Source organism: Somniosus microcephalus, unplaced genomic scaffold (assembly GCF_052327205.1).
Source record: "Somniosus microcephalus isolate GS21.2 unplaced genomic scaffold, FLI_Smic_1.0 unresolved_chr1, whole genome shotgun sequence".
NCBI lineage: Eukaryota > Metazoa > Chordata > Chondrichthyes > Squaliformes > Somniosidae > Somniosus > Somniosus microcephalus.
In genome coordinates, this window is record NW_028225179.1 from 141,190,308 (window position 1) to 141,208,165 (window position 17,858).

Sequence of the window (17,858 nt, forward strand, 5' to 3'; positions counted from 1 at the left end):
GCCCCTCTTTGGTTCTTCAACCAGGTCCGCAGCAACAGTATAAAAGAAGGTCGGCTGGTGCCTTAACTTGATATTAGAGAATTACTGATTGTGCTAGCAGTATGTCTGGTAGAGGCAAAGGTGGCAAAGGTTTGGGTAAAGGTGGCGCTAAGCGTCACCGCAAAGTCCTCCGAGACAATATCCAGGGAATCACCAAGCCCGCCATCCGCCGCCTGGCTCGCCGAGGGGGTGTAAAACGCATCTCCGGCCTCATCTATGAGGAGACTCGCGGGGTGTTGAAGGTTTTCCTAGAGAACATCATCAGGGACTCGGTCACCTACACTGAACACGCCAAACGCAAGACGGTCACTGCCATGGATGTGGTTTATGCCCTGAAGCGCCAAGGACGGACTCTATGGGTTCGGTGGTTGAAAATGGGACAAGAAAAATCCTCGGCAGAAAGGCTCTTTTAAGAGCCACTAATTGTTTCTCGGAAAAGACGCCTTGTGGATTGGAGGGATACATTACTGACTATTTTGAGGATTTCGATACCAGTGGGAAAAAATGCTGTTATCCTAACACATAACCCTGAACACTCCTAGTTTGGGCATTTTAACCCCAATCAATAACTTCACAATCATTGTGGAGACAGGAGTCCTGTCTACACACTGAGGACACCCTCCTTCGTGTTGTGTGGCACTACCACTGCTAAATGGGATAGATTCAGAACAGATCCAGCAGTTCAAAACTGGGAATCCATGAGGCGCTGTGGGCCTTCAGCAGCAGAAGAATTGTATTCAACCACAATCTAACCTCATGGCCCGGCATATCCCTCACTCTACCATTACCATCAAGCCAGGTGACCAACCCTGGTTCAATAAGGAGTGTAGAAGAGCATGCCAGGAGGACCATCAGGCATACCTAAAAATGAGGTGCCAACCTGGGGAAGCTGCAACACAGGACTACATGCATGCTAAAAAGCGGAAGACAGGGCTAAGCGATCTCACAATCAATGGATCAGATCAAAGCTCTGCAGTCCTGCCACATCCAGTCGTGAATAGTGATGGACCATTAAACAACTAACGGGAGGAGGCTCCATGAATATCCCCAACCTCATGATGGTGGGGCCCAGCACGTGAGTGCAAAAGGCAAGGCTGAAGGGTTTGAAACCATCCCATCTTCAGCCAGAAGTGCCGAGTGAATGATTCATATCGGCCTCCTTCCGAGGTCCCCACCATCACAGAAACCAGTCTTCAGCCAATTCGATTCACTCCACGTGATATCAAGAAAGACCTCAACGCACTGGATACAGCAAAGGCTATGGGCCCTGACAACATCCTGGCTATCATGCTGAAGACTTGAGCTCCAGAACTAGCTGCGCCTCTAGCCAAGCTGTTCCAGTACAGCCACAACACTGGCATCTGCCCTCCCGTGCATGCCAGAGAGCACGCAATCCCAGGCTGGCCAGGCAGCAGTGAAAGAGCTACGCAAGTCCTTTGGAGAATTCAGCTGCCAGGCAGTACAGCTGCAGATTGCTGTATGTCATAGAATCATAGAAAGGATGGAGTGTGAAGAAGAAGCAGCCTGGGGTAGGAGCGGAGCCGGCGCTAGATTTTCCCCGCGGCCCGACGTCATTGGGCGGCGAGAAAGCACAAACTCGATGGGCGGGGCCTGGGCGGGACAGGTGGGCGGGGCCTGGGCGGCGGGTTGAGTCTAACGCGTCCGCACCACGGCTTTAAGAGGCGCCGGCCCGGCGGCCGAAGGCACAGAGCAGCCGCCGGCGGGAGTGGGGAAGGAGGGAGGAAGTGAAAAGAGTTATAACCAGCCGCGCGGACTGAATGGTGGACAGAGATCCAAGTGGGCTGGGGGTGGCTCCATTCCTCCGGCCTCCTACTCCTCATGCGGACGAGGCGGAGGCGCTGGACAGTGCGGTGACGGCGAAGAAGAAGCGGCGGCCCTACCGCCACAAGAAGTTCAGTTGCACGGTGGCCGAGCAGATCATGAAGGCGGTGGCGAACACCAAACACCGCAGCGGCCTCTCGGTGGCCGCCATGAAGAAGATGCTGTCTGCCAGCGGCTACAAGCTGGGCCGAAACGACTCGCGGCTGAACCGGGCCGTCCGGAGCCTGGTGACCAAAGGCTCGCTGGTGCAGACGGCCAGTGCTAGCGCCGGCTCGGTTGGGCTCAGCAAGAAGCTGGAGATTGCGGCGGGGAAGGAGGAGGTGGTGCCGGGCAAGGAGGTCTCCAGGAGGACGTTGGTGGTCAAGAGACGGGCTAAGAAGTCCAAACCGCCGTCGGCGGGCAGGAAGAACCGCATGTCGCTGAAAAAGAAGGGCAGGCGCGGCAGAAACCCCGCCACCGTCTTCCGAAAGGCGGACAAGTGGAGAGCGGCCAGGCGCCCGACTGACGCCACATCCACAAAAACCCCGCCGGCCAGCGTCAAATCGAAAAACTTGGCAGTTTAAAAGACCGGCTCTTTCCAGAGCCACTAACTCGGGATAAAGGGGCCGCAACAAGTCATACTATTAACTTAAAATGTAGCAGGCATATGTGTTGAAAGTTTGATTTAATAAAGGGGCAAATTAAAATTGAAGCATATGTATTTCTTTGTAAATAAAACCACCCATGAGACAGTAAGCCCGTTTGCCATTTCCCATGTCTTTAATGAATTCTTCCAGTCGCCAATCGGATTTCCAGTTATCGGAGCTGCGAACGTCTCTCTAGTTATAACTTCTCGGGAACCACTGCGACACATCTTCGTGGTCATAACAAATGATCCAAATTCATGTAGTTAACTTCAATCCACAAGCTGTTGAGAAAAGGCTGTTGAAAGGGTCTTTTTCTCGACACAGATACCTCTTCGGATTATTCAAACCCATTTTAGTCCATTCACCCAGGAACAATCTATTGTCCCACAGCACGTCGAGTTCTTAAATCATTCCCAAGTATTTTCCCCATGCTTGGTTCACAAGAATTTCCTGACGGTTCTAAATTTACCTGTTCCTAGTTCTGACCTGCGTTTGTTCAGTTCAGTTTGAAGGGATATTCCAGATTTACCCTTTTCTAAAGCTTTTACTATCGTATAGACCCCTTAATGACTGATTTCAGACATGCTGATTTTAAACCTTTTCCGGGTAGATATGTAAAATTGTATAGTTTTTTCTTAAATTGTGTAAAAAGTGAGCTAGAGATACAATTAGAATAGGTCTTTATGTCCTATTATAACAACACGCCAGGAGTAGGAAAGGCACACTTATATAAATCAGATCTGCGGATCCTGGATTATATTTATGTAGAAATAGATCGATGATCTCAATAAAATCAGAAAATATAACGCGAAGATTATACGTAAAAACTGTCACCCCTAAGAATGAGAAAAGCCGACATTTGCCGTAAATTCTATATACACTAAGCCAGGACCGGCTACTGTGCAAACAGGAGAGAGAAATGTAGTGCGAGAACATTTGTCCACGAATAACTCAATCTCAGGGCTTTTCTTGTCTCCAATGACTAGGGAACAAGTATCAGTTATAAATGAACGAAGGATGGCGAAACCTCCATCAAAAGGCCACCCGTGCGAAAGACTGTCTGGACCCAGCCCCCACTTATGATTGGTATGGTAAAAATGTCATCATTGATACAGGGAATGAAAGAAAAGTGGTTGAAATTACAGACTAGTCAAATGGTCCTTTATTTTATCCATGCTCTACTTCCGCAGGAGTGACTGCACCGCGGCACAGTACAGCAATGAAAAAACGCAGATGTTTTGTGACTTAAGATGTTTTGTGACGTCGCGGTGCTGCAGGGGACCCGCTGAGCTCACTCCCACATTGTAAAAGCCTAACCCGCCCTGGAGCATCAAATCCCCCCTCTCCCAGCAACAGCATTGTAGCACCATGAGAAACAGAGAGGGATGAACTTCAACTTCAGCTGGGGCGCAAAACGAGCGGTAGCGGATCGGCCGTTTCGCTCCCCCGCCGAAGTCGAATTTCACGCCCCCCCGCCCCCGATATTTAACTTCCACTATTAGTAAATTGTCACAGTTTGTTAGTTTCAATTTGGAGAGGGACAGTTTTCCATCTCCCTCGTCACAAGAGTATTCATGAATCAAATAGGGAGCATGATCACTTGGCTTTAAGCACTGTTCCAAATCCATTGAAGCGTTTATTGTTAAAAAAAAGCAAAATACTGCGGCTGCTGGAAATCTGAAATAAAAACAGAAAATGCTGGAAATACTCAGCGGGTCAGGCAGCATCTGTGGAGAGAGAAACAGAGTTAACGTTTCAGGTCGTCATAACTGGAAAAAAAATTATTGTGATGGATGTCCTTGACCATTATCTTTAAGGTTTATTTTGCAAATGAGATAATGAAGCCTATGATAGTTATCTGGTCGGTGTTTCTGCCCACACTAAATTAGACCCGAATATGGATAAACCCAGCCAGCTTCACTTTTGTCTCCGTTGATATGAGTCAAGTCTATGACCGTACCGTTCAACTGGCATCCCTCTGACATCATTGACATCACCAGTAACTTTGGCCGGCAGTTTTTTAGATGCCAACTGCAGCAGCACCAAACAAACCAAGCTAGAATATTGCCCGCCCTCGCTGTGATTTAAATTACCAGCGAAGTCCTTGGCCAATCAAACATGGCCACAGTGATCAGGGTGACAAGGAAAGCCGCAAATAAGCTCGCAAATCCTGGAAACAGTCACGCCTACTACATGAGAACCCAACTCAGGTCTGATAGAGTTTTCTACAGACATGGTCAGCTGAGATCAAGCCCTATGATCGGATCAAGTGCACAATTTTACAAACCAAGAAAAATTAGCTGAGACCTTTCATCTCAGGAAGTAGCACTGGGAGATATCCAGGTATGGGTTGTCATACAGTTTAGGCGCACAATCTCTGTTGTTTCCTAGGGGGAAAAATTCTGTATCACCCCATTTGGGGCACCATTATCGGCCGTGCGCAAAGTTTAGTGCCTGGTGCTAATTATCGCCTCCGGCAGCAAACTTGGCTTTTATCGCTACTGGAGGTGATTGGAGCGCTAAATCAAGCACTTCACACCTCTCTTAAGGCGCAAAGGCCGAGGAGCGAGGCGTTACCTCAGAGCGCTGATGAAGCAAGAGCAAATCAAAATAAACCTGCAAAGTGCTGCTCAGTACTCAAAACTCCTTCACACTGCGTTGAATCTCTCCAGAAGTCTCTCTCTCTCTCTCAGAATGCGTGGTGCAAAAAGACAAAAAAGGCAGAAAGCGGTCGCCTTTAAATAGCGCTCCCCTTGTCCCTTTCTGACAGCATAATGCTCCCCTCAACCTGTCATTGATAGCGGCAGGCGGTAAGGCAGGGGGTGCCACTCAATATCCGGTCCGGGGCGCTAACGGGGCGTTGCGCACTCGACTGACGTCACAATCTGCCGGCGCAGGAGATCGTGGTGGTAGTGTTTAGCGCTGCCGCAAAATGTCTAGTTAATTTCGCGAGCAGCACAAACATCGCCGCGCCTGGGCGCTAGTTGCTTTGCGCCCCATTAGCGCCCTCTTAAGGTGCTAATGTGAGGTGCAAACAGCTGAATTTTTACCCCCTAGTGTCTTTTCTTTCACCAGTGGATTCAAAGACGATGGTTACAAAATGTTATGTTACAAACTGTCTCATCTTTATGGATTAGAGTCGTGTAGTCTCTGCACCTCATTGAGAACTATGTCCTTGACTAGTTTCGAGTGCCTAAGGGGGTCAGAGAGAAATTTACCAGAAGTTTTTATTTCCCAAATTTGTCTGGGTTTTTATCTGTATTTTTGCCTGGTCCAGGAGATCACATGGCTTCCGGTGGGGTGGGGTGTAAATATTGTGATGCACAAGGTATGACAGCTGTGCAGGACAGGCTGGATGGACTAGAGGGTCTTTTCCTGCCTGTCATTCTTCGTATGCTCATATCAAGGCCCCTCAATCCAGCTACTCCCAAAGACAGAGGAAATAGAGACAGGAGTTGTTGGATGAAAGATTTGATATCTTCACTTCCACGATCTAGCAGCTTGTTTCCAGCATGGATGTTTCTGGTCTACATTTCAACAACCAAATACACCTAGCCTGCCTTTCCCTTGGCAATCAGCATATTATTCCCTCTCCAGTTGGTGTATGATAGTTCAGATCTAACTTGAATGACAGATGAAAAAGAAACATGACAGCCCTTATTGTCCAAGTTGCAGTAACCAAATTAATCTCATACTTTAGTTTATGTTAGAATATGTATAATGTAGCACTCGTATACAGGGTGGAGGTAGCGAATTAATTCATACCCTGAGTTAAACGGTAGATATGTCTGTATGTATAGTATTTATCCAGCTAAACTCTAAAGACAAGTACTGAGATGATAGGCAATTAAACTACGAAGCCAACTGCAGAGTTTGGCTCGTGGAAAGATTGGGAAGGATGCCTATTCGGCCAGGCAGGATAGCATGCATACAAGATAACATACATAAGAATTGAGTGATGAGTCGGCCTTCGCTTGTTTGTGAAGCTACAACATGGTTGTCTAAAAGGCAAAATGGCTTACCTTACAATATGCTTGCCTTGCAGAAGTAACATGAGCAGGTTACAAGGTCAGAATCTGTTCTTTACAGAGATAGTTTGGACCAGTAGGCCGATTGAACAAGAACTGTTATCTTATGAAAACATGTTACTGAGCTGGACCTTCTGGCAGAGACAATGGACAACTGTGGCTCCAGGCTACAAGAATATATAAGAAGGCCACGATGATAGAAGAGTTGGAATAAGTCAAACAAGCAAAAAACATGGTTAACTGCGGAATATGGGGAGAAGCATAAAAATGTCACGCGGTGGAAGCAATGGATATAATGGAATACTAGAGACTATGATTGATAGATTTGTACCCACCCCTAGGGCAGGATATGACTGATAAGATTATGTATACGAATGTAACTCAATAAACTTTCGGTGGAGTCGGATCCGAGAGCGGTCTCGGAAGGTTCTCCTCAGGCCTATGAATAAAGACCGTTTTGGAGCTCCGATCGAAGTCTGTCATCTGTACTACAGCTCAGCGTCGACCTTGTATATCACTTGGTCCACTTGTAGCTTACATCACAAGTATTGCAGGACTGCCTTATGTAGAAATAATTTTATTTCTATAGCTCTAGTCTGAGATTAGTCTGGTTTAGTTTAAGATGTCCCTGTCAGCATCTGCTGGAAGTGTGGTTTTATTTATCTTTGGGGATTTATCCTAATGTTTTCATTGGATTCTGCAACAGGGGGGAAATGGACATGTTTAAGGTGTATCACACGTATCTATTCAGCAATCGTCCTTCCAATGTTGACCTATGGGGACAGACTCTGTTTATCCTGACTGTAAGTCCAAACAGCTCGATTCCGAGCATATGTGTAGCTACAGATTTGCATTGCATGCCATCAAATCCATCAAAGGAGAGGTAATGGGACAAGTCACAAGTCCACTCCCCCTCTGATCTCTCCATCCTCGGCCTCTTACACTGTTCCAACGGAGCTCAACGTAAGCTCGAGGAACAACACCTCATCATTCCAATCGGCACTTTACAGCCTCTGAACTTAACATCGAGTTCAACAATTTCAGACTATAAATTGGCCCCCGTATTTCTTTATATTTTTTTAAATGTCTCTTGTTTCCTCACATGGTAGCTGTTAATGTTGCTGCCATCATCATTCACACCTCATCTAGACCTATTTTTTGTTTCTTAACTTGCCCCATTACCTCTCCTTTTGCCTTGCACTATCATCTCTTTTGTCAATCAATCTCTCCTGCCATTCATCCTATCACAGACCTTCCCTTTGTTCTTCCCTCCTCCCTGCCCCTGCTTAAAAATCTCTCTTCCCTAACCTTTTCCAGTTCTGACGAAGGGTTCGACCCGCAACATTAACTCTGTTTCTCTCTCCTCGATGCTGCCTGACCTGCCGAGTTTATCCAACATGTTTTGTTGTTATTTCAAATTTTCAGCATCCGCAGTATTTTGCTATTGAATTATTAGAGGTCTTGGGGCCGAAACGATCTCAACCTATTCTCAAACTTTAATTGGGAATTGAATCCACAGCCTCTGACTCAGAGAGGTGAGTGCTACCCAAGAGTGACAAGAAAGCAAAGGACAAATAGTGTGAATCCATGTAGATAGTGTTCAAAGAGTTTTCCTGCAAGACTGACACTTCAAATCTTTACCAAAGACGTTCTCTCCTGCTTCATAAATTTAACTTTAATATGTCTTTCATTAATACCTCAGTGTTCGCCAGTCTTCCTTTGGATCTAAGTTTCTAAGTTGCACATGCCCTTAACTGTATAAATCTATTGCTTCTTGCATATTGGGGAGTTTGTTACAAGTTTATTTTTTCTGGTTTCACAAATGTATCTCCAAAAGTTTTGCTTTGGCCTTAACAAAAGAGCCCTGCATAATAACGGATAGTTCACATTAGAAGCTTGTTCAATGCCTGTGTTAAGGCTCCTCTGTATTTTGTAGCCCCATGGACGTAGCTTCTTTTTTCTCATTTATCCTGTAAATGTTGTCACTAAATATGTAACATAATAGTGAAAAGGATATCAAAATTGTAACAAACCTTGGGTCCTCTTTAGCAACGTGTCAGAAAAACTAATTCTGGATCTCTACACTGAGAGAAAGCTCCAAAGGAAGATGTTATTACCAAATGCAAGCTTAGCAAAGCATCCACCAAAATAATGGCTATGACCTACTTCAATAGGGGCTGAGGCGATTAGTTGCATGCTTAATGGTAAACAGATTGACCATCTGGAAGTTTGTAGGAGCTAACTCATTTCTGTGGGTCTTGTTCACAATAACACTTGTCATGCCATAATGAATCAGTGTGCGTGACTAGAGACCTATAAAGATCTTGAACTTTCATTAATAATTTGTAGAGTCAGGATCGAAAGGAAAGATGAAGATTACGTCTCTATCCTTAGGGAAACCGGTTGTTCTGTTTATTTCTCTGTATGTCTACTGCTTAAAGATATTGCGTGTGTCTGGACTTGGTCAAACACAATAAAAGGATTACATTGTGAGCATATTTGGTTTGTCAGTTTCGAATTGTCTTACACCACCATCTTGAGGGCATTAACCTATTCAACAGTGTCAGGGTTCCGGCTACACGTCCCTCTGTTGGCCGCCAGGGGGCGGTTTTGGATGCCTCAGTACACTGCTGCCATGCCTCTGGACCTTGCTCCTCACCTGTGTCTTATTAAAGTATTTGGCTCTCCTGTGTCTCATTTGAATAATTGTGTCACGTGACCAAACAGGCCTGTTATTTAAGCTTCCTGTTTCCTATCCTCTGGGCTCAGTCTTGAGTTTTCATGCCTGCAAGTCACAGGTCTCTGCTCGTCCTGTGTTTGAGGACCCTCCTGGAGAAGTTTCTTTTGGGTTTTGCTGGCTCTCGGGTCTCACCCTGTGTTTTGGTAAATCTTCTGAGAAGCTTCTTTTGGGTTTTGTTCAGTCTCGGGTCTCACCCTGTGTTTGTGGTGCCTTCTGAAAAAGCATCTTTTGAGTTTAACGCCATCTCAAGCCTTCGGTTGTCTGTCTGCACTTGGGTCCATCACCGTACCGTTACAAACAGAAGAGGAAGAAGGACCAGTAACAACTTGCTGTGACTGTCAGAGCATGACCCGTTAACTTTTAGTAGGAAAGACTGCTCACTGGCAGTGTAACTGAAGGTGGAAAAGACTTTCAGCAGGAATTGTCAAATGCCTGTGAAATGCCATCTCCCAGTTTAGCATCCCCAGTGACCTGATCCAAAGAATACCAAATGTCCTAGCAAATAGCACAATTGGTGTCAGAGTGAACACAGCAACTTCCATCAGGTTTTGCCCAATGTTATGAATTCCTCAAGGCTCAGAGCTTCCAAATTTATGTCAATTACATTCCAACATCTCACCAAATAATTGGGGTGTCTTCACAGTATGTCAATTACATTGACGTTTCAATATCCTCCCGAGGACCCCAAAAAGTCCCAGTGATACCTGAGTGATCTGCAGGAATGGGCTTGTACATGTACAAGAAGTGGAATAATCGAGCAAACTGTATCGCTGCTGAATGTAACCAAAAGGGAGGCATCCGCCTCGGGCGGGGGGGGGGAGTTGAATGTTTGAAGAATGCAACAAAATGGGATGCATCCGCCTGGGGAGGGTGTGAGCGGTTGAAGGTTTGAAGAATGCAACCAAAAGGGATGCATCCGCCTCGGGAGGGTGTGAGCGGTTGAAGGTTTGATGAATGCAACCAAAAGGGATGCATCCGCTAGGGAGAGGGAGGGGTTGAAGGTTTGAAGAATGCAACAAAATCCTTTCACATTCACACAGAAAGAGTCGCAGCCGCTGGGAGCATGCGGCGCTCGGCCACGCGCCGGGTCCCGGTGGAGGAGTTGCCTCTGGACCGTCCGCCCTGAGCTTACAAAAGGCGCGGCCGCCGCCGCCGCTCGGCAGCTGGACTCGGCGCGGTGAGGAGCGCGGAGCAGCCGGGGAAGGAGGGGGCAAGGCGCTGAGCGAGCGAAAAAATAAAATGGTTTCCGTAACCACACCAAAGGCCCGGCCCGAGGCCGCAAGGCCAGGAAGAGGAGGAGCCCGCCCAAGGCGCGGCCGGCGGGCGGGCCCAGGGTATCGGGCCACATCCTGCAAGCGGTGGCGGCTTCCAGGGAGCGGCGCGGCCTGTCGCTGGCCGCCGTCAAGCAGGCGCTGTCGGCCGCCGGCTACGACGTGCCGCGCATCAACTCGCGGGTGAACCAGGCGGTGCGGAGCCTGGTGACCGAGGGCTCGCTGTTGCGGACGGCCGGCAGAGGGGCCTCGGGCTCCTTCCGCGTCAGCCAGCAGCACCAGGAGGGCCAGAGCCGCCCGGCGGCCGCCGGCAGGAGAAGACGAGCTGCCGCTTCCCCCGGCGCCAGAGGGCGGCCGCCAAGCGGGGCAGGAAGAGGAGGCCGGGGGCGGTAATCCGACTGCTCCCGCCCGCCGGAGAAATGCCGAGAAGAGGGCGGGCGGGGTCCGTCGGGCGGCCCAGGAGAGTGACCCGGGAGCCGCCGCCGGCCCCAGGTCCGCTCCAGAGGCAGGAAGCCCGGGAGCTGCCGAGAGTAGAAGGCGGCAGCAGCCCCGCGGGCGGCGGCCAAGGCTGAAAACCCAAAGCAAAAATACTACCCGTGTGAACCAAAAAAAAGGCTCTTTTCAGAACCACCACGCCCTTCTGATGAAAGAGGTTGTTCCAGAATTATACAATACTAGCTGAAGTGTCCGGCGGTGCCGAGGGTCTTTTGAGGGCATGTTGTTGTTGAAAGAGAGAGAGAGCGACTGGGGAGAAGAGAGAGAGCGACTGGGGGGAAGATAGAGAGCGACGGGGGAAGAGCGCGACTGGGGGGAAGTGGGGGAAGAGAGAGCGCGACGGGGGGGTGGAGAGAGCGCGACGGGGGGGGAAGAGAGCGCGACGGGGGGGAGAGCGCGACGGGGGGGGAGAAGAGAGCGCGATTGGGGGGGTGGGGAAGAGAGCGTGATTAGGGTGGGAAGAGAGCGCGATTGGGGGGGGGAAGAGAGAGAGCGCGATTGGGGGGAGGGAGGGGGGGGGGGAGGGAGGTGATTGTGGGTGACCCAGGAGTGATATCACAAAGTTTCAGTGTATGAGTGGAATAGCAAAATAAAAGATACTATCTCAGTCATTTAGAGGTCAGTTTAGAAATCAACAGTGAACATTTATGCCAATAATAATGTGGAACAATAGAACATTTTACAAAATGGTGGAGTTACAACCAAAGACTGAGTGAATACTTGTTCTGGTAAAGTTTTGCAAACCCAATGGGTTTGGTATTATACAGCGTGACTTTATAATCAATATCAAAGTATTCAACATTACACTGTGAAATGTGTTATCTTGTAGTAGGTATGCAGCCTCTCATATCTTGTAGAGTGCTGTTGAGTTCTTCAAGTGCCCTCTTGTGGGTTTTTGTACACTCATCCCACACAATGACTAGACTTTGGAAGCAGCTCAGCAGTTGCTGTGCTAATCTTACACACTGGGTGTTGTTGTCTATTCAGATCCAGAGGGACAGGAAAGTTTGAGTGGGCAGTGCGACCTCCTTCCAGAAGAGTTGCAGCGATTCCTGATGAGGCAACAGCGAGTGGAATGAATCCCTTGGATCGCCACAAAGAGATGTAGCCTTTTGGGGAAGTAAGACAGAGCAGCTTCTGTGATCGTTGGATGCCAACGAATGTGATCCTGAAGGAGTTCTCTGTTGCTGCAAGCTTTTACAAAGCAGGCACAGAGATGGCTAGTGAGAGTTTTGAGGTAATTAAATGAGGTTCAGTCAGCAACCTCGTGGGAGGAGTAGATGAAGGTGGGAGCACTGTTATTGGAGAGCCTGTGGCTGTGGATAGACAACATTGTCTGTTTTTCCTGACGGGGTTAAAATGAACAGATTCTTGGATGCACCAACTCTGGAACATGCCACGTACAACTGGCCATGTGAAAAGGGCGTGAGTAAGTGGATGCCAGCAACCTTCAAAGTCTGCCCCTGGGCCTTGTTGATGGACATAGCAAAAGAAATTTTCACAGGGAACTGTTGCCTTCTGAATTGAAAGTGTAAGTCAGTTGGTATCATAGGAATTGGAGGAAGGAGAACATCCTCCCCCCTGGCACAGCCTGACATGATGGTAGCCTCAATGCAATGATCCATGAGCATTTTGATTGCCAGTCTGGTTCCATTACACAACTTTGATGGAGATAAGTTTCTTAGGAGCATGATGGGGGTGCCTTCCTTCAGTACCAGTTTGTGAGGAGGCGTTCCTGAAGGCTCCAATTCGTTGAGGAACTCAATGGGGTAATTTACCACATCATCAATGTCACCAACAGTATCAATGCTTTTGTAAATGTGTTCTTGGCCAGGGAGTTTTTGAAGAAGGATCTTGTTTATCTCGTTGACAATATAATTCCTGGGTGCAAGTATTGACCATTCACACAGCCAGTTGTGATCTTTGAAGTGATTCACGAGGTTTGGATACACGTTTGATATCAAGTCATCAACTGTTTTTACTTGAGGGCCAAAGTCTGGAGGAATTGTGATTTGTCGACTGCTGTCAATGGGCAACTTCCCTTCTCCCAATTGTAGTAGAAGTCGCGCAAACGATTCTGACATCTCGTCACCATGGATATGAACACACATGTTTGTCGTCAAATGGACTGTTTGCACATGTGGCCACAGATGGGATTTCTTGAGACATGCATTGATTTCATCCGCTGCTGTTCCTCTGGGGACAACTGGCAGGATTTGGCGGAAATCACCTGCCAGCAACAAGGTGATGCCACCCATCAGGATATCGTTGCCTCTCAGATCTTGAAGAGTTCTGTTGAGTGCTTCAAGTGCCCTCTTGTGGGCCATTGTACACTCATCCCACACAATCAATCGAGACTTTTGAAGCATCTCAGCAGCACAAGTTCCTTTGCTAATGCGACACACTGGTTCTTCTTGTCTTGTCAGATCCAGAGGCAGAGCAAAGGTTGAGTGGGCAGTGTGACCTCCTTGCAGAAGAGTTGCAGCGATTCCTGATGAGGCAACAGCCAGTGCAATGAATCCCTTAGAGCGAACCGTGGCCAGCAAAAGATTGATCAGGAATGTCTTTCCTGTTCCACCAGGGGCATCGAGGAAGATAATGCCAGGAGTGTTGTTTTGCACCATATCGAGGAGTAACCTGTAAGTCTGTTTCTGCTCTGGAAGCAATTTAGGCTCAGTGACTGTAACAAAGGAAGTCAGTTCCTCAACATTGTAGGTGGTTTCTCTGAGGACCTCTCTGCTGAGACCTGGAGAATCATTCCTATTGGGAGATGGAAGGTTCAACTGAGTCAGAGACTTGCCAGCCAATGCCAAAGTCTGGTCCTCCCAAAGGATCAATGTCTGATTGTACATCGCAACAGTGTAGTTGAGTGCCATTGTGGGGTTGGCTCTGGTGAGTTGGCGTAAGATGTCTTCTGTGAGGCAGTCTTTGTGATCTGCCCACAATTGCTTTGGGTTGGAAGGTGTGCAGAAGGCAATTGTAAGGGCAAAGAGTTTCTGTAGGCGATTGGCGGGGTAACACAGAGCAACTTCTTTCATCATCGCATCCCAATGACTGTCACCCTCAATGAGTCCTCTCATGTGGCAAGCTTCTTGAAAAGACTCACAGAGACAGCCATCGACAGTCTTGAGGTCATGAAATGATGTGGGGCCAGCAACCTGATGGAGGAGTAGACGAAGGTGAAAGCACTCTGTTTTGTTTGGATGCACCGTGTAGACTCTGCCAGGTGCATCTGATGAGTACACCCCTGTATGACCAGGAACTTCCTTCTGACCTGCTCCAGGGCGCCGAGGCCGCCATGTTTTGTTTGTCTGCCATGTGTAGTACTTCGGCACCTGATGATAGAGAAGTGTCTTAGCAAAGTCATTCGTTTGGCACAACTGAAAGAATGCTGTAAGTTTTGCCTTTGGAGGTTGCTCGGCACATTGGCTGGCATTTTCAGGTCGGAATAAAACCCTTTCTCCATTTTCCAAGTGAACATCCAATTTAGTGACAGTGGGGTAACGGTTGTGGATGTCAAATCCAAAAGTTCGCCAGGCTGCCTCATTGCTGCAGATGTAACGGCCCATCAGATGTGTGGTGATCTCATCATTTTGATTCTGCTGTCCAGCCGCTTCAAGATCAAAGACAGCTTGGTCACTGCCCTTATGGAGGTACTTGCACACATTTTTGATAGACTTAACTGAGTGGCAGTACTCCAAATTGATGTGACATTTGAAGAGCCTGGATAGGAGTGGACAGTAAGGAACAATCCAACGGTTGTCAACTTCAAATGTCTGTCTTTGCTGTGTTGTCTGAGTTGACGGACCAGGTTGACTCGAGTGGCTAGATTTTTTAGTTTGCACTCTTATCTCAGTGCTGAAACCTCCACTCTCTTTGCCCCTTCTCCTGTACAAAGGATAGCCATCATCCCCATGCTGAGTTTCTTCGCGGAGTGGCTTTGGGTACCGTTTTGTACATGCATTGTTTTTCATGGAAGGAGAAAAAGGGTTGTGTCGTCCACAAGGACCGTGAATCATATGTTTTACAATAACATCAAACAGTACTGGATCCTGGTCCTTATCGGGTAGCTCTGCAGAAATGAAGGAATCAAGTTGATTGGGGCGAATCTTTGCCTGAAGCCAGAGTAACAGATGAACATGAGGCAGTCCTCTCTTCTGCCACTCAATGCTGTACATGTAGCAATTGTATGCACCAAAAAGTTTGCCCGCAGTCAGCAGTTTGAGCAGCTTTTTAACTTTGAGGTTGAAGACCCGTGCTATCAGGTCATGCCTTTCAGTACCAGCTTTGGGTGGGAACTCCTGCCATTGGGGATTGCAAGTCATGGTGATGAAGAGGTCAGGTCTGCCATAGTTTCTGACAAAGGTCATGGCATCTTGCGTGTGCTCATGCATGTACCTAGGACCTCCAACGAAGGTGGATGGTAGGATGACCAGTTGACCAATGTCCTCAGTGTTGCCATCATTGGCCACAGCATCTCATAAGTGTATATAGTCTGTGACTCTCAAATGATTTTGGTTATGCCGGAACCAATTAAGCCGCTCTCCTTCTATTTTCACAAACATGTCAGTGAGGAACTGCTGCAGAAGTCGTCCACACTGAAGCAGGTGGTTTGAAGCAGTTTGTCGTTCCATCAGCCTGTATGAATAGAATTCCATGGCAGAAAACATCTTTTGCCTTTGGGCTGTAGGTGGCACACCAGTTTCGGGGCCAACATGTGGGATCTTGTTATAGACATCGTATCCATCTTCCCCATGGCAAAACAAAAGCGGGTATTGCAGAGGATCATATGGCCTGTGAAGCTCAGAAATTCTTTTGAGTGGACCACCTCTAATATGCAAGACAATGTCCCATTGGTCAAATTCATAGCCCACAATGACAATGGCTACCTCATTGGTGGTCGGAGCATTGAAGCATCACTCATGTTCACCTGCAGGAGTCTTGTCAGCTTTGATGACAACTTTAAGGTCTTCATTTGTTGTTTCTTCGATGGCTGTTTTGAAAGTCTTAACATATGGGTTTTGGTCATGAAGCATCCGCTGTAACTCAAGCAAAGTTGTTTGCTTGATTTGGTGTTGTTGTGCGGGTAGAACAGCAGCTTCCCTGTGGTGATTGGTTTGCTCTTCGTCGTCACCCAAGAAGTAGATTTGCAGAAACTGAGGTCTTTCGTTTGGGAGAGGAAGTAGTGAGCCAACTGTATGGTTGAAATAAAGAATAGATTTGCCTTTCCAATCTAGGCTTTATTAACTTAAAAATCCTGTAGCACATCTTTCAACACCCAGTCCCAACTAAAGGCTGGAAAGAACTGAATTTAAGATGGCCACCACAAATCATATGACATCAACTACCAATGAGATTACAGCATATATCCCAAGGCAGGAAACAAACAACCAATCACAATACTTCTTACTAAACATAAAGAATAATCACCACATTCACCCCTCCTTTTAAAATATACTCCAATCTAAATAACCTTTACAATTTATAATTAATTATTTACAACTAAAACTATGCACAGACAAAATAAAACTATTCAACATGACACAATACTAAGTGAGCAACAACAAATAGTAACATTGCACATAAGTATTAAGTATCTCTCAACTAAAACAATATAATATAATATTTCAACAATTTTAAAACATTACTATCAATTTAAAAGTCCATTTTCAATCGGTCGACTGGATATCTTGTTCGTGTCGACCTTCTTAACCTTGGTGAAACTCCTTGCCCTCCCAAACCAGGAGACACAGAAGTATCTTCTGCTGGAAGACTATCCATATCCCGATCTTCAACGGTTTCCGGATTAGAAATCCCATCAGGAGGTAAACTGGGATGGTCATGAACATCCATCGAGGGCTGACTAATAGAAGTATAATTATCTGCAGTCGGATTGGAAATATTCGTAGTATCTGTAACAGCATCCACATTATCTGAATCATGACTATTGTTAATATCCTCAGAAGAGGGCTGGCCACCACAAGGAGCCAAGTCTTTAATTGAAACGGTACTTTCTTTCCCATCTTGGAATCGAATATGAGCATATTGGGAATTTGCCTCCAACAGCTCCACCTCCTCCACTAAAGGATCATATTTTGACAATCTAACATGGCGTCGAAGCAGCACAGGTCCCTGCATAGTAAGCCATGAAGGTACCGAATATCCCATAGTAGATCTCCGCGGATAGTTAAAGAGCCTTTCATGGGGGGTCACATTAGTAGCCGTTGAAAGCAATGATCTAATGGAATGCAGGGCATCAGGCAGTACCATTTCCCACTGTGTATTCTTAAGGTTCCGGGATGTCAAAGCCAACATAACTGCCTTCCAGATCACCCCATTGTATCGTTCGCACTGTCCATTACCCTGGGGATTATACGGGATAGTTCTGCTAGTAGAAATTCCCCGACTCTGAAGGTATTCCTTCAACTGGGAAGACATAAAAGAACTTCCCTGATCCGAATGGATATACGCAGACATCCCAAAGATGACAAAAAGTTGAGTCAGACATTTGATAACTGTAGCAGCTGATACATCTGTGCAAGGAAAAGCAAAAGGGAACCTTGAAAACTCATCCACAACAGTAAATATATATCGGTTTTGAGTAGTTGAAGGAAGAGGCCCCTTAAAATCGACGCTCAAACGTTCAAAAGGAGAAGTAGCCTTTATAAGATGAGCTCGTTGAGGCTTAAAGAAATTCGGTTTACACCGAGCACAGATAGAACATGATGAAGTCATCCGCTTGACGTCTTCAACTGAAAAGGGCAAATTCTTACTGCGTATGAAGTGTATCATCCTCGTAACCCCAGGATGGCATAAG

The 17,858-nt window shown here is 47.1% G+C and overlaps 1 protein-coding gene and 2 pseudogenes across 1 annotated transcript; all 3 read left to right on the forward strand.

Moving 5' to 3' along the window:
* The first annotated feature begins 101 nt into the window (after positions 1-101).
* Positions 102-411, forward strand: LOC147096048 (histone H4-like; annotated as a pseudogene).
* Positions 412-1,721: 1,310 nt separating this feature from the next.
* On the forward strand, positions 1,722-2,572 carry LOC147096049 (histone H1.4-like). Its single transcript, XM_085974066.1, has one exon. The coding sequence runs from the start codon at positions 1,818-1,820 to the stop codon at positions 2,442-2,444; it is 627 nt and encodes a 208-aa protein (XP_085830192.1). The 5' UTR covers positions 1,722-1,817; the 3' UTR covers positions 2,445-2,572.
* A 4,738-nt stretch (positions 2,573-7,310) lies between these two features.
* LOC147096050 (uncharacterized) lies at positions 7,311-11,128 on the forward strand (annotated as a pseudogene).
* Positions 11,129-17,858: the final 6,730 nt, after the last annotated feature.